This window comes from Oppia nitens, unplaced genomic scaffold, assembly GCF_028296485.1.
Source record: "Oppia nitens isolate AA-2021 unplaced genomic scaffold, nextdenovo-longstitch-racon4-pilon3 scaffold14_pilon_pilon_pilon, whole genome shotgun sequence".
Lineage (NCBI taxonomy): Eukaryota > Metazoa > Arthropoda > Arachnida > Sarcoptiformes > Oppiidae > Oppia > Oppia nitens.
In genome coordinates this window covers 551840-568331 of record NW_026533193.1, presented here as the reverse complement: position 1 = coordinate 568331, position 16492 = coordinate 551840, and the positions used below count along the sequence as shown (strand labels likewise).

At 20.7% G+C, this 16492-nt stretch overlaps 2 protein-coding genes across 2 annotated transcripts; both read right to left on the bottom strand.

Moving 5' to 3' along the window:
* Positions 1–1466: 1466 nt before the first annotated feature.
* On the bottom strand, positions 1467–6780 carry LOC128962041 (sulfate transporter-like). Its single transcript, XM_054308365.1, has 12 exons — positions 6764–6780; positions 5903–6127; positions 5547–5860; positions 5042–5205; positions 4742–4909; positions 4498–4662; positions 4319–4401; positions 3455–3794; positions 2847–2942; positions 2657–2763; positions 2283–2462; positions 1467–1845 (listed from the first exon to the last, which is right to left on the bottom strand). Exons 1-12 carry the CDS (start codon positions 6778–6780, stop codon positions 1467–1469), a joined length of 2238 nt encoding a protein of 745 aa, XP_054164340.1.
* Positions 6781–8978: 2198 nt separating this feature from the next.
* LOC128962032 (cyclic AMP-responsive element-binding protein 5-like) lies at positions 8979–9845 on the bottom strand. Its single transcript, XM_054308353.1, has one exon. It carries the CDS (start codon positions 9843–9845, stop codon positions 8991–8993), a length of 855 nt encoding a protein of 284 aa, XP_054164328.1. The 3' UTR covers positions 8979–8990.
* Between the last annotated feature and the right edge of the window lie 6647 nt (positions 9846–16492).

Here is a 16492-nt window from a genome sequence, read left to right as displayed (position 1 = left end):
TAATAATTAACTATAAATTTTTAATTCAATTAAATTAATTTTAAATTTTAATTAAAAACGATGACTATTTTTTGTTTGTTATCAATATTACATTTTTTAGAAAAATGTTTATTAAATAATGTGTTTATTATTTAATTATTTATTTATTTTTTTGATAAAAATTTTTAAAACATCACTTTCCATGACCTTTATCTCAAAGTTTAATCTCAAAGAAAATTTTATTTCATAATATATATATATATATATATATATATATATATAGAGGACTGGTATGTAATTTTATATACCATTAGTACCCAGGTCAATCGACCATATAGTTTAAAATATACTACATACAGTAAAAACTTGTACACATTGTGTCAAAATATCTATCACTTGTTCGTAAAAAAATAACAGTAAATAATAATAAAATTATTAAAAAAAAATTATTTTATAATAAAAATGCTTCCGTTTTGAGGCATTTTTGAATTACAATTAAATAATAATAATTTGTTGTCAAAAGTATTTGTTTTAAAAATTAAATTCACAAAAAAATTGAAAATTTTTAGTTTAATCTACAAAATACTAATATATAGGTTAAGTACTGAAAACAAGTTTATCAACAAAATTGAAAATAAATGTCAAAAAATTATTGTTTAAAATATTAATTTTGTTGATTAAAAACAACACTAATTTTTCTTACATTTAATATTTTTTAATAATGAATAATATTTTTTAAAAATAATTATTAATCAGTTTTTTTAATAGATATAATAATAATAATTGAATTAATAAACAAACTATTTTTACTAAATAAATTAAATTATAAATATAATTTTATATTATAAAAAATTAAATAATTATTTAAATAAAAACAGTTAATTATAAACCAACAAAAAAATATTATTATTAAATTTTTGTATGAAAAATAATAATAATAATAATAATAATAATAATAATAATACTAATAATACAAACAAATATATAATTATTGTAAGTTTATCAAAAATATATATATATTGTTTATTTTAATTATAAAAATTAATAGATATTATTATTACAGTATTATAAAATATTTTAAATAATGAAATATATATATACAAAAAAATTGAAACCAAAAAAAAAACATTCAAATATTAGTTACATAAATGCAATACAATTGAATTTTTTGCTATCAATTTATTGTTGTATATATATATTGCATTATTTAAAATATTTTATAATAATGTAATACTTTTAAAGTGTAACATAAACTTTTAAAAAAAATCTTAATAAACAAATATAAATTTTATGTACAATATATATACATTATTATTATTATTAATAATATAAATTTATTGAAATAAATTATTTTATACACAACATTACCAACAACAACAAAATTATATCAATAAACTAAACAAATATATATTTATAAAATAATATATATATATATAATATACACAAAACAAAAATTTATTAAAAAAAATAATATAATAATAAAGTGTTTAGACATCTGATGTCTGCTGATGTCTAGTAGTGGCCATACATTTGATGACTGCATCGTGAACTGACACAAACATTGAACCGGTATCTACTATAGGACGGCCATTAACCCCATCCCCACCCCCACTACCACCGTATTTAGTAGTAGTAGTAGTACTAGTAGTGGTGGTAGTATTAGCCAACAGTGCCAGTACTCGGGGCTGAACGGCAGCCAACAGTACCCGTATCTGTAGTTTTCGTAGATTACCGATAATTTCGTCCAATGTTTCCATACCGGAGCCGTCAATATAGAAAATAGACGAACAATCAATAATAACGGTCCTTATATGACAAGTCACTCGGGTATCGTTGTCCGGCTCAGGGCTCAGATTGATGTCATCACTAGATTTGTATTTGTTTTCAACAAAAAAAAAGTTTTTAATTAGTTATACTTTTTTTTTAAAAAAATATTAGTGTAAAATAAGTTATTGAGTTTAAAAAAAATTATATTTTAGTTAATTAAATAATAATAATTTTTTAATTAATTAATTAATTATTATTTTTTAATTAATTAATCATTTATTATTTTTTAATTAATTAGTTATTAATTAATTTTTATTAATTAATTTTTTATAATTATTTATAATTATTTATAATTAATTAATTATTAATTATTTTTAATTAATTAAGTAATTATTATTTTTTAATTAGTTAATTAATTATTATTTTTAATTAGTTAATTAATTATTATTTTTTAATTAATTAATCATTTATTATTTTTATTATTATTAATATAAATAAAAATATATTTTTTTTGAAAAATTAATTAATTAAATTACCATGCTACTTTGAAAACTTTTTTGAACAATTGTTTTCTGAATGTATGGCGATTGAGAAAAAATAGGGCACAACCGAAATAAAATATTTTTATTGATCTAATATCGACGGCACCGGTATGTCGATCAAGACTAACATATAGTTCACTATTAGGTAATCGGCCCATAACTGTACTGTAAGGTCTATCCAACAACAAAAAAATTAAATTAATTAATAAATAAAATAAAATAATAATATAATAATAAAATGTTTTTACTATAAATAGATTTTATGGACAACTAATTTGGAAATAATAATAAAATTAATTGTTATTATTTTTTTTAAAAAATGTAAAGTAATTTTATTTTTAATAAATTTTTTTTGAATATAAATTTACCTGGAAAATTTCAATACAATTACTAAAATGTTAAACACGATAGCAATCAATAGTCCAATATCGACATCGCATACTAATACAGCTATAAATGTAACTAGCCAAATTAGCTAGATTAAAAAATACAAAATTAGCTAGTTAATTTTTTCAATTTATAAAATTAATTAATTAATTAATTTTTTAAAAAAATTACCCCCTCCATTTTAGATAATCTAAAAATTTGTTTTACACGCAAACATTGCATAAACATTGATTTAAGTGCCACCAAAATAATTGCCGATAATATACACTAAAATAATAATAATAATATAAATAATATTTAATAATATCAATAATATTTGATAATATCAATAATATTTGATAATATCAATAATATTTGATAATATCAATAATATTTGATAATATCAATAATATTTAATAATATCAATAATATTTAATAATATCAATAATATTTAATAATATCAATAATATTTAATAATATCAATAATATTTAATAATATCAATAATATTTAATAATATCAATAATATTTAATAATATCAATAATATTTAATAATATCAATAATAATTAATAATATCAATAATAATTAATAATATCAATAATAATTAATAATATCAATAATAATAATATTTTTAAATAAATAATTTTTTTTCAACAACAAAAAATCTAATTGTATTGAATATAAATATTTATCAGTTATATAACTATTTACTAATTAAAATAACTAATTATTAACTATAATAATAAAAATAAAAAAAACTATTTAAACAAAACAAATAATATATATATATTTTAAACTAACTTTTGGCAAATGATAGATAAATGGTTCAAAAAATAGGATAACAAACAATAGGATTACTGAGGCCAACAAATTGGCCAGTTGTGATCGGGCCGCCAATCTATCCAATAGACCCGTACGGGTCAATGATGTCGATCCAGGATAACAGTTGAATAGTGAGCTCAGGGTATTGGCCATACCTATGGCCAACAGTTCCTGATTACAATGGATACGGTAGTTGTGTTTGTTGGCTACGGCTTTGGCAGTCGATACGGAAACGGCATACGAGACCAGGGATATGAGCAGTGCGTCCCATATGAGTATCGAAAATAGGCTGAGTGTCGGTAGTTTTGGTGACGGTATCCTTAAAAAAATATATTATATTATATGTATAATAATTATAGTATAATATTATTTTTAATTAAAATTAAACTGCATATGATTTTATGACAATTATTTTTAGATTATATGATTAATTAATTAACTAATATATTAATTATAAAAAAATTATTATAATATGTAATTATAATGCAAACAAATAGTTTATATATGTATATAGTATTTATAGAAATAATAATAATTTTTATCTAATAAAAAACATATTAATTTATTTTCAATTAGTTAATAATAATAATATTATTATTATTATTAAGTGCAACATTAATGCAATAAAATTTAATAATAATAATAATAGTGAAAAACTATTATATTTAAAAAAAACATGTATAAAAAATTATCATAAAAAAACTTTATAGTTATTTTTTAAAAAAAATATTACAATAAATTTTTATGAGTATTATTAAGTATTTCATACACACTCTCTCTAATAATGATAATAATAATAATAATTAAAAATAAATAAATAATAATAATTTTTATAACATTTACCCATTAGGTATATCAGCAACAATGTCAACTTGATGATTTTTGTTTAATCCAATCAACCATGATAATAATGTCGATAGTATCACCTTGGTTAAATTGTATAGAATAATAATAATAATAATAAACAGTAATTAATTTAAATATTTAGTTAATTGAAATATTTAACTATTAAAAAAAATTACAATTAATATATCAGTGGGGAACGGTATGTTGAATTTGTTAAATTTTTTATTAACTAACGGTTGGACCACTTGACCGATAACTATGAGCACCGTTAGGCAGGCTATGGACAGTCCCATTGTTATGAAATTAATTTGATGTAAGTTTGAGAAAAAACCGATCCATTCCTTTAACAAACAAAAAAATATTAAAATTAGATAAAAAAATAATTAAATTAATTAATTAATTGATAATAATAAAACTAACCTTGATAATCCTGAAAACACTGTATGGTTTTTTAGGTAAATCTATGTCAAACAATGTCGGAAAATACAGTGTCAGCACCTGTACGCTGGCGGCTACTGTAAATGCATTGGCTATGGTATCCGATACTAGCAATGATAGTGAACCTAAGTGCAGACAGGCCATCAATAGCTACATAAGCGCCCAGTATGTAAACAGGTATATATAAATATATATATAGTAATCGGGAGATATTAATATATATGTATATAATTTTAACCTAACAATTATTATACAGTAATTTTTTTTAATAGGGATGTATACCTGTATTAGTCCGCAGATAAGGCACAGGGATGTAACAATATCTACCTGGCTAAACACTTGGCTAACCAGTGTATGATTGCCAGTTTCGGTGTCAATCGTGTAGACGGTATCGCCTACACGTAGTACTACATCCCTGATCATTATGCTCATTATGGAAAATGTACCTTGATCAATCAATTTATAATAATAATAATAATAATTAATTGAGTACTTATAGACCCTTCCCCTTGCGGGATGTCTATCATACACATACACACATATACACACATATATATACACATATATATACACATATATATACACATATATATACACATATATATACACATATATATACACATATATACACACATATACACACACATACACACACATACAAACACACATACACACTCATATATACACATATACACACATACATACACACTCATATATACACATATACACTCATATATACACATATACACACATACACACACACACACACACATACACACACACTTACCCAGTGATGTATGATGAGAGGTACCCATCAGTGCATAGACTAGACCGGGAAAAAAAGCTACAAACAACCCGTACTCGGGACCCATACCCGACAAATAACCGTTGGCCATAGCTTCGGGTATCTGAATTGTGGCCAATGTTAGACCGGCAACTATATCGTAAACCAATGGATTGATCCGGAAAAACGGGTAGTTTCTGGCCGATCTGATAATGGGAAACATGGGTAATAGGGTGTCCGCTATGGACAGCCGTTTCCAACGTTTGCGCAAATATTTGTATGATTTGTGTTTAAATGATTCAATAATATTATTATTACTATTATTGTAATCATTATTATTAGGTATAGTTGTGGTCGACGGTGTTGTCGGTGTTGTCGGTGTCGATGTATTATTATATTTGCTATCAATATCCGTATAGTTAACTACATCCCTATTGATGACCACTCGGGTCTCGCCGGACGGTAGTTCAACCGATATACGCGAGTGTTGCTTATGGACAGCCTTTTTATGGCCATTGACTACAGTTGTTGCCGCCGCGGCCGTTGAGCCGCCGGTACTGGACTTACGGTAGTTTTCATAGTTGCTAATAGTGTTGTTGTTGTTATTATTATAATCATCTAATGATTTTTTGGACATTAAGTTTTTTAGTTTAGTTTAAATTAGTTGTTTTTTAAAATAGTTAATAATTCAATTAATATCTTTTTAGTTATTATTATAATAATATTATTGGTAATAATATCATAGTTAACATAAATACTACTAATAATTATAATAATATTTTTTTTTGTTAAACAAAACTTTCAATATTTATACATAATTTAAATATAGTATATATTTTGTGTATGTGTGTGTATGTATGTGTGTCTATGTGTGTGTGTGTGTGTGTGTGTGTGTGTGTGTGTGTGTGTGTGTGTGTGTGTGTGTGTGTGTGTGTGTGTGTGTGTGTGTGTGTAATATATATATGTTTGTGTATGTGTGGTGTCTAACTATTGATAATTGTTAGGTACAATAGTATTAATAAGTAATTAGTATTAGTATTATTTAGACATTATATTATATTAAAAAAAAATTAATCTCTTAATTATTGTTATACTGATAGTTAGTTAATTGTAATGTAAAAGGTTTAATAACATTAGTTATTGTATTATAATAATAGTGTAATAACAATGTAATAGTAATTTGTAATTTAATTGTAATAATTTAATTAATACACTATTACACTATATTTCCTGTCATTAATCATTATAATAAAACTTTTTATTTTTTGGGGATTAATTGTATTAAAAATTCCAGTTAATTATATTATTTTTAAAATAAATATCATTAAAAAAAAAATTTTTGTTTCGATAGTCAAGTTATAAATATTTTTTAATATAAATTTAAATTTAAATAATATATATATATATATATATAAATATATTGATATATAAATAATTACCATCATCATCATCAATTGATATATCGGACCATATGCTAAATATACTCTGTTTACGTAATTTATCATGATCAATTTTTGGTAAATTTAAATGATTCATCAGGGAGAAAATGTTTAATTAATTAATTAATTAATTAATAGTTATAAATATAAATATATTTTAAAAATTATTAAATATATCACGCATTCATAGTCATTACAATTACAACAAAAAAATAATAATAAATTAATAATGTTTTAGTTACAATAATTTTTTTTTTAAAAATTTAATATATATAAAAAATATTTTTTAATTTAACAATATTTTAATGTTTTATTACTACTGTATTATTATTATTATCAAATTTTTTGATAACAAATAGTTGCATATAAACTAATGGTTTAACTATGTTATTCAATATATATATATATTTAATATTAATATCTATTATAAATAATCAGTCATAAAAATATTAAATAATAAAAAAAGTTTTTTGAAATTGATAAACATTTATAATATAACAGATAATATATATATATATATTATATGTTTATTGTATAATTGTAGACGTAATATGATTGTTAATATTATTTTTTGTTTGTTAGATTAATTTGATTTATAACTATATTTTATATTTATTTTTTTGTTGTAATATAAAAAAAGTGTGACTAGTTGTCTATAGTATATATATATATATATACAAATTAATACCAAGGTCAAAAAATGATATTTATAAATTAAAACAATAATAAAATTGTTAATCTAATTAACAAAAAAATTTTTTTTCAATTAATATATCTAAAAAAAATATTATTTTATTTATTAATATTTATTATAAATTCTAATAATAATCAAACTATAATTTTAATTATTAGTATTATATTATTACTAAAAAATATTATATCTAATAATTATAATAATAAACTTAATAAAAACTAAAATATTAATATATTATATAATTATTATTAAAAGTTTATTTCATGTATATTATCAAAATTATATCACATAACTAATAAAAAAAATATATATATACGTAAATATGATACTTAAATAAATTTAATTTAAAATATTTGAAATAATAATAAATAAAATGTTGTAATTGAAAGTGTAAATTATAATTAAAACAAAATATAGTAATAAAATTTATAAAAAAAATATTTTATGAATGTTTATTATAAATTTATAAATTTTGTAATAATTAAAACATTATAATAATTAACAACATTATTTACTGTAATTATACTGTAAAGTTAATTAATTAATTATTAAAATAAATAAATTGATTAATTATTTTTTTGTTTAAAAAAATTACAAAATACATTATAAATTGTTTTGTAATATACTTTTTGTTTTTAAAAAAAATGTTTAATTATATTATTTTAACAAATATTAAGTATTATATACCTGTAATATCATATATTATAATATTATATAATTTTTTTGGTGATAATTAAAAAAAATCTAATTAATAATAACTAATACAAACTAAACAACAAAAACAACAACTAATCTATACAATTATTTGATATAATAATAATAATATATAAGTTTATCATCGATTTTTAGCAGCTATTAAAAAAACAAACAAATAATTGATTAATTGTTATAATTTATATAATTATCAATTAATATACATATATCATATACAGTATATATATATAAATGTATATTAAGAGAGATAACTAGAGAGAGAGAGATGTTAGAGAGAGAGACAACAACAGATAATAATAAGAGAGAATAAGAGAGAAATTACTTAGAGAGAGAGAGAAGAGAGAGAGAGAGAGAGAGAGAGAGAGAGAGAGAGAGAGAGAGAGAGAGAGAGAAAGAGAGAGAGAGAGATATAAAAAAGAGAGAGAAAGAGAGAGAGAAAGATAAAAAGAGAGAGAGAAATAAATAAAGAGAAAGAGAGAAATAAAGAGAGAGAAAAAAAATAAAGAGAGAGAGAAAAATGAGAGAGATGTATATATATATATATAGAAGATAGAGGAACGGGAGGTATAGATTGGGTAGGTATGGGTCATGGGTATAGTGTCAGCATCGTTGGTACAGTTTGCGTAACTCCAGATTCTCCTCTTCCAGCTGTTTCAGACATTTCCTGAGCGACTGGTTCTCCCGTTCCAAATAGTTAGCCCTCAACACGATCTGGTTTTCCCGTTGACGGCGACTTTCACGCGACCGTTTGGCCGCATAGTTATTCTTTGCCCGTTTCGACCAATACCTATCATCTTTGGCATCGTCGGGTGTTATCTGTTTTTTTGACTTATGTACGATCGGCTGTGGTTTCAGGAGGTCGACAACCACTGGCTTAAGTAGTGCTGGTGGCGGTGCCGGTGCCGACTGTATTAGTGGACGACTGTCCTCAGCGTTGTTGTTGTTGTTGTCATCGTATAGCTGTTCCAGTGCTTCAACAGCCAATGGCTGCTGTTGTTGGTGATGGCCATTGCACTCGTGATGATTATTATAGTTATGATGTGGGCTATGCTGATGATGATGATGATGATGATGACCACCACCACCATCACCGACGGCTATATTGTTGTTTTCGGTTGTGGATAGTGCCGTCGGTACTGCCACTACCGGTGCCGCCGGCATATGTATACCAATACCGTGTAGAAAGTCGTCCAAATCCATTAGTTTCATATTTCTATTGTTGGTATTGTTGGCGCTTAGGATGGATGTGCTGTTGTTGTTGTTGTTGGTAGTGGTGGTAGTAGTAGTGATACTGTTGTGGTGGTGATGATGATGGCTATCGACAACATGACCATTGGTATGGGTGTTGACCACTGAGCCTAACTGTTGCAACCATTTGACATCAGTTTCTTTATCACCGCCACCACTGTCTGTAGTAGTAGTAGTAGTAGTAGTGCCGCCACTACTACTGTCCATATTTTTTTATTATCTGTATGACTGTCCTGTCCTGTCTAACTGGCTGTCTGTCTGTCCACCATTTCACTCATATACACACTGCACATACAAACATATAGCACAGACACTGCCTAAACATACAGACACCTAACCTATAGTTAAAATAACTGCTGAAAAAACTGTTGATACCGTTCCTCTCTCTCTCTCTCTCTCTCTCTCTCTCTCTCTCTCTCTCTCTCTCTCTCTCTCTCTCTCTCTCTCTCTCTCTCTCTCTCTCTCTCTCTCTACCGACTATTATACTTAAAACATCTTTTATTACAATCATTCAAATTATACATACTATACATATATATATATATACAGTAAGCAAATCGGTAGGTATTTTGATAGGGGTTTATGTTTTTTTTTGGTTTAAGCATCAGTTTAGCTAATAGAGAGAGAGAGAGAGAGAGAGAGAGAGAGAGAGAGAGAGAGAGAGAGAGAGAGAGAGAGAGAGTTAGCTCACGTTTATAGTGTCTAAACACGTGTCTAATTAAACGTGACATCTCACGTGTATAGCCTATATATATATATATATCTGTCTAAATATATCTAAACTACCTGTGCTTGTGTCTATGGATAGACGCATCTATCAAGACTATAGACGTACATATAAATTATTATTATTATTATTATTATTACTAATCAAATAATATTTTATGATTTTGTTGGTTTAAAATTAGATATCCGACTATATTATAGACATAACATTAATTAATAATAATATTATATATTATAACAATATATTAATTTTAGTATATTATTAGTATTTATACATATTTTACATATTTTCTATTATATATATATATATTTGTGGTATTTTTTATTTGTGGTAATAATTTATATATGTTTGTTAATAATAATAATAATATCAATTTCAATTATTTCAATTATATAATAAACATTGCTGACCTAAAAATTTAATTAATACAAAATTATTAAATATAGATATTAAACAAAAATAATTGTTTGATATATATATATATAAAAAATGTTTTTAACTAAATAATATATAAATTTATTGTTATTAATAGATTATTTTTTATTTTTCAATATCCAATAATGTAATTCAATTATACTGTAATAGGTGTCAGACACTTATCACTGGACGACAATCAATGAGACAGTAAAATCATATATCAAATAGATATATATATATATATATATATATATATATATATATATATATATATTTCAATATATATATTTCAATATATATATTTCAATATATATATAAATAAAAATTGATTTTTATATTTCATTATTTAGTAAAAATTATTTATTTATTAATTATTAGTATAAATGTCAAAAATTATTTTATTTATTTATTTTTTTTATAAAAACACTAAATAATATATTTATATAAAAGTTAAATTAAATTATTAATTATTTGGTGATAGTTTAGCAATAAATAATGAAAATAATTTTAGCGTAAATTTTGTTGTTGTGTAGATTAGCTAAACAAAAAAAAAATACAATATAATGATTAATAAAAAAAAAATTCAATATATAAATCATAATTTATATTATTTTTTTTTATTATTAAAAATATAATTTTAAAAAAATGAAATATTTTTGAAAAAATAATTTATTTTTTTGTTGTGTGTTTACCATATTATATGTGTACTGATTGATCAAAAATAAATGCCAACATTGAATACCAATCCTACTATTGGATGACCAGTGGATCAATAATTCAATCTTTAATAATAAAAAAAAAAATAAATAAAATATTTATTTAAACAAAATTATAATAATATAAATATTGATCGAATTATTATTATAAAAATATGAAACAAAATAAACAAAAAATTAATTTTAATAGAAAATAATAATAATAATTACAAATATTATTATTAATACCTTAAGTAATTTTTTAAATAATTTTTTTTCGTTTATTATTATTATTATAAAAATATGAAGCAAAACAAAAAAAATAATAATTTTAATAGAAAATAATTTTTTTTTTTTTAAATTATCTATTAGTTAAAATATTTATTTAAAAAAATAATTATAAATATTATTAATACCTTAAGTAATTTTTTTAATAACTTTTTACGTTTATTATTACTATTATTATTATAATTATTAGTATCAATATTTTTATTAGTAATACTTATAATATTATATTTTATACTATTATTAATACTATTAGTATTATTTATATTACTTTCAAATACTAATAACATATATAATCGATACAATAGTTTAGTGGTTAGTTTCCACCCGGTATTGATAGCACTGGCATATAGTATCAGTGCTGTCATAGCTGTAAATAATATCAATAAAAATATTACAAAAAATACAGTTAAAATTGTTGTCAATTGGACAAACACCAAGGTAACCACTAAATTGGACATCAATAGCAAATAGGCTGTCCAATAGGCAAATATAATCAATGACCATGAATAATTTAGTTGGGTAATTTTCCCGGAAAATTTACATATAATTTTATGTATATGTTTGAAATTATTATTATTATTATCTAATAATAATTGTTGTTGTTTAATATCCAAATGCAATTTAGCTAGCTCACATTTACTTAGCATACATGTACCAATAAAATAGTATATATGAACGATAATTGAACTAGATAGTCTACAATAAACATAACCATGATACAGTATCCAGGGTATACCATATATTAGAAATTCATCCAGTTGATAATTTAACCACATTGTCGACCAACAGGGTAACATTGATAATAGAAATAATATTGAACTAGTACAATTTATCAATAAGTTATAATTATTTTTAATAGTATTATTATTATTAGTAGTAATAGTATTTTTAATATTATAATTATTATTAGTATTTAAATTAATAAAATAATAAATACTATCCAATTGAAATTGATCATGATAATTACTTAAATATTTAACTAAAAATTCTAGACAAACTAATACTAATAGTATTAGTTTATATTGATTACCAATTGACCAATAGTAGGTAAAATCACCAAGCAACATTGCCATATATTTATTATTATTATTATTTTCATCAATGTTGTATATTAATAAAATGCGTAAAATTTCAAATATAGTTAAAATTTTTGTAAATATTTTAGTATTTTTATTAACTATTGTATAGTTATGATGATGTCTAGCGTAGCCATTTTGATAGCATGATTCACCTAGTAGATATACTAGATAATAAATTAATTGTAATTTTTTAGCTAGCCTATTTTGTTGTTTGTCCATGATATTATTATTGATTGTATTAATAATATTGAAACAAAATAAACCTTAAAAATATAATATTTATAAATTAAAAATTTATTTTATTTTACGCATAACTTTTAAGTAAAAATTTTAGTATTATTATTATATTGAAAATGATTAATAAAATATTTATTTTTGATATATAAAAATAAATAAATTATTACTTATTGTAATTTAATAGTTAAATTTATTGTATTAATCATTATTATAACTTGAAATAAGATTATAAATTTAGTTTAAGTGTATATTTAAATAATAAATCAAACATTAATGATAACTTTATATATTAATATATATATATTTTTAAATTTCACATAAAATATGTAATATTAGTTGAATAATTATAACTAAAATAGTAAATATATTTTTATTTTATTTTATATACAGTGTATACACAATTTTATTTAATACATGTAATATTTAAAAATGACATTTAAAAAATTATTAATTTATATATATATATATTGATATAAAAATTAATATAAAAAAAATAAATTTTTATTAATTAGTTGTATTAAACCATATATGTATAAAACTATTTTTTTATTTAAACAAAAAAACAACAAAATTATTAACAAAAATAATAATTTTTAACAAACATTGATATTAATAGAGAATTATTTCAATACAATAAATAAATATTATTAAAATATTTAAATAATAATAATAATAATTTTAATTTACAAAAATAATGAAAATAATTTTAGTGTAAATTTTGTTGTTGTGTAGAGTAACTGAAAAAAATAAGAAAATAAATAAAAATTAATTAATAATTTAAATAATATTTTTAAATATTTTTATTTTTTTCAATTAAATATTAATATATATATAAATACCATATTATATGTAAACTGATTGATCAAAAATAAATGCCAACAATGGATACCAATCTTACTATTGGATGACAATTGGATCAATAATTCAATCTTTTTTTTTAAAAAAAAATAAAAATAATTAATTATTAATTATAGAAAAAAGTTAATTAATAATAAAATTTAAAAAATTATAATTTTTTAAAAATATCAATTAAATTACCTTTAGCAATTTTTTCAATAAAATTTTTGATTTATTATTATTATTAATATTATTGAAATTTTTATTTTTATTTTTAACATTATAATTATTATCAATACTATTATCAATACTATTATCAATACTATTATCAATACTATTATTAATACTATTATCAATACTATTATTAATACTATTATCAATACTATTATCAATACTATTATCAATACTATTATCAATACTATTATTATTAATAATACTATTACTAATAATGTATAATCGATGCAATAGTTTATGTGTAGATTTTGATTCACTATTGATAGCACTGGCAAACAGTATCAATGCAGTCATTGTTGTAAATAATATTACGAAACATATTAAAAAACATAATAATAATAATTGATTTAATTCAACAAACACTAGAATAACCATCAAATTGGACATCAATAGCAAATAGGCTGTCCAATAGATAAATAATGATTTAGACCATACATAATTGAGCTTGGTTAATTTACTAATAAACTTATCATACATATTATGTATATGTCTGAAATTTCTATTATTATTATTATTATGAACATGTACAATTTTGTTGTTATTGTTGTTGCCTATAATTTGTAATTGCTGATTATAATTGATCATGATCAATTGATAATGTAGATAACCTAGTTCCAATTTTGCTAGTAAACATGTAGCCAGAAAATAGTATACATGATAAATAGTTGCTAACATAATTAGACAATACATATAACCCATGTATAGTATCCAAGGTAGTCCATAGATTAGAAATTGTATCCAGGTACGATAATTTTGCCACCAAGTAACTGAGCATGGACATATAGATATTAAAAATAATAATCTAGTTGTTAGTTTCATAAATATTTTATAACATTTTCTAATATTATTATTATTGTTGTAATTATTGTTTAATGTAATAAATTTATAAATAGTTTCTAATTGAAATTGATCATGGTAATTATTGCTTAAAAATTTACATATAAATTGTATCCATACGCAAACTAATAGTAATAATTTTATTTGATTACTAGTTGATGGCCAATAGATAGTAAAATCACCAAGGTACATTGCATTAATATATTTATCAGTATTATTATTATTATTATAATATGTGTTTATATATATACAAGCTAGACGTATAATTTCGATCAGGGTCAATATTTTGAATAATTTACATTGTTTATCATTACATTTACTATAGCTATGATGATGTCTAGCGTAACCAATTTGATAGCATGATTCACCTAGTAGATATACTAGATAATAAATTAATTGTAATTTTTTAGCTAGCTTATTTTGTTGTTTATACATATTATTATTTATAAATTATTTTTTTTAAATATTATTAATTTATAAAACAAAATAAATTATTATTATATTTAATTAATCACTAAAATGTTTATAATTATAGTATTAATATAAATAACTTATATTAAAAATTTTATTAAAAAGTTTAATTTTAATTAATATTACTATTAAAGTTGATATTTTTTTTGTATTTATTTTTAAAAAATATTATTAATTTTATAAAACAAAACAACTATTATTAGTATATTTAATTAATCACTAAAATGTTTATAATTAGTATTATAATATTTACTAACTTATAAAAAATAAAATAAGTTATATTTAAAATCAATAGTTTTATTAAAGTTAATATTTTTTTAAATAAATTTTTAAACCTATTATATGATTTATTATTGTAGTAATAGTATGGAAATAGATATATAAATATTATTTCACAACAAAAATAATTGTATTGAATTTTATAATATATATATATATTATATTATAATTTATAGATAACTTCACATATTAACAATATATATATATATATATATATATATATATATATATATATATATATATATATATATATATAAATACTAATAAAACAAATACAATTAAAACTATTATTTAAATAATATTCATTGATATATATATTTTTATTGTTGGTATTTTAGTTTTTTTCAAAGTAAATACTGTATTTAAAAAATAGTAAAATAAATAATAATTAAAATAAATATTATTTTTAGCAAATTTTTCTCATATATCAGTAAATAAATATCGGTATTATTTAAATTGCATTTTTTGTGTCGTTTAATTAAATATAATATAGTTTATTATCTGTAATTATTATTATTATTATTATTATTATTTTTGTTTAACTTGGAAATAATTATGAAAATTTTTATTTATTTGTTTTTGTCTGAATAAAAATATTTTAATTATTAATGTATAAAAATAGATTATTAAAGTAAATATTTATTTATATTTATTATTTTTTTACAATCATTAGTCAATAATATATAATATTCAAAAAAAATAATTAAAATAATTGTATATATTATTATAATACTAATGTATAATTATACATTT

What these genes read in the sequence shown, in the direction of transcription:
- LOC128962041 (XM_054308365.1), bottom strand. An exon ending in GTTGCTGATATACCTAATGG is followed by an intron (nt 3,795 to 4,318) that starts GTAAATGTTATA and finishes TATTTTTTTAAG; the next exon opens with GATACCGTCACCAAAACTAC. An exon ending in TTATCTATCATTTGCCAAAA is followed by an intron (nt 2,943 to 3,454) that starts GTTAGTTTAAAA and finishes TTATTATTTTAG; the next exon opens with TGTATATTATCGGCAATTAT.
- LOC128962032 (XM_054308353.1), bottom strand. Translation starts at nt 9,845, where the DNA reads ATGGACAGTAGTAGTGGCGGCACTACTACTACTACTACTACTACAGAC.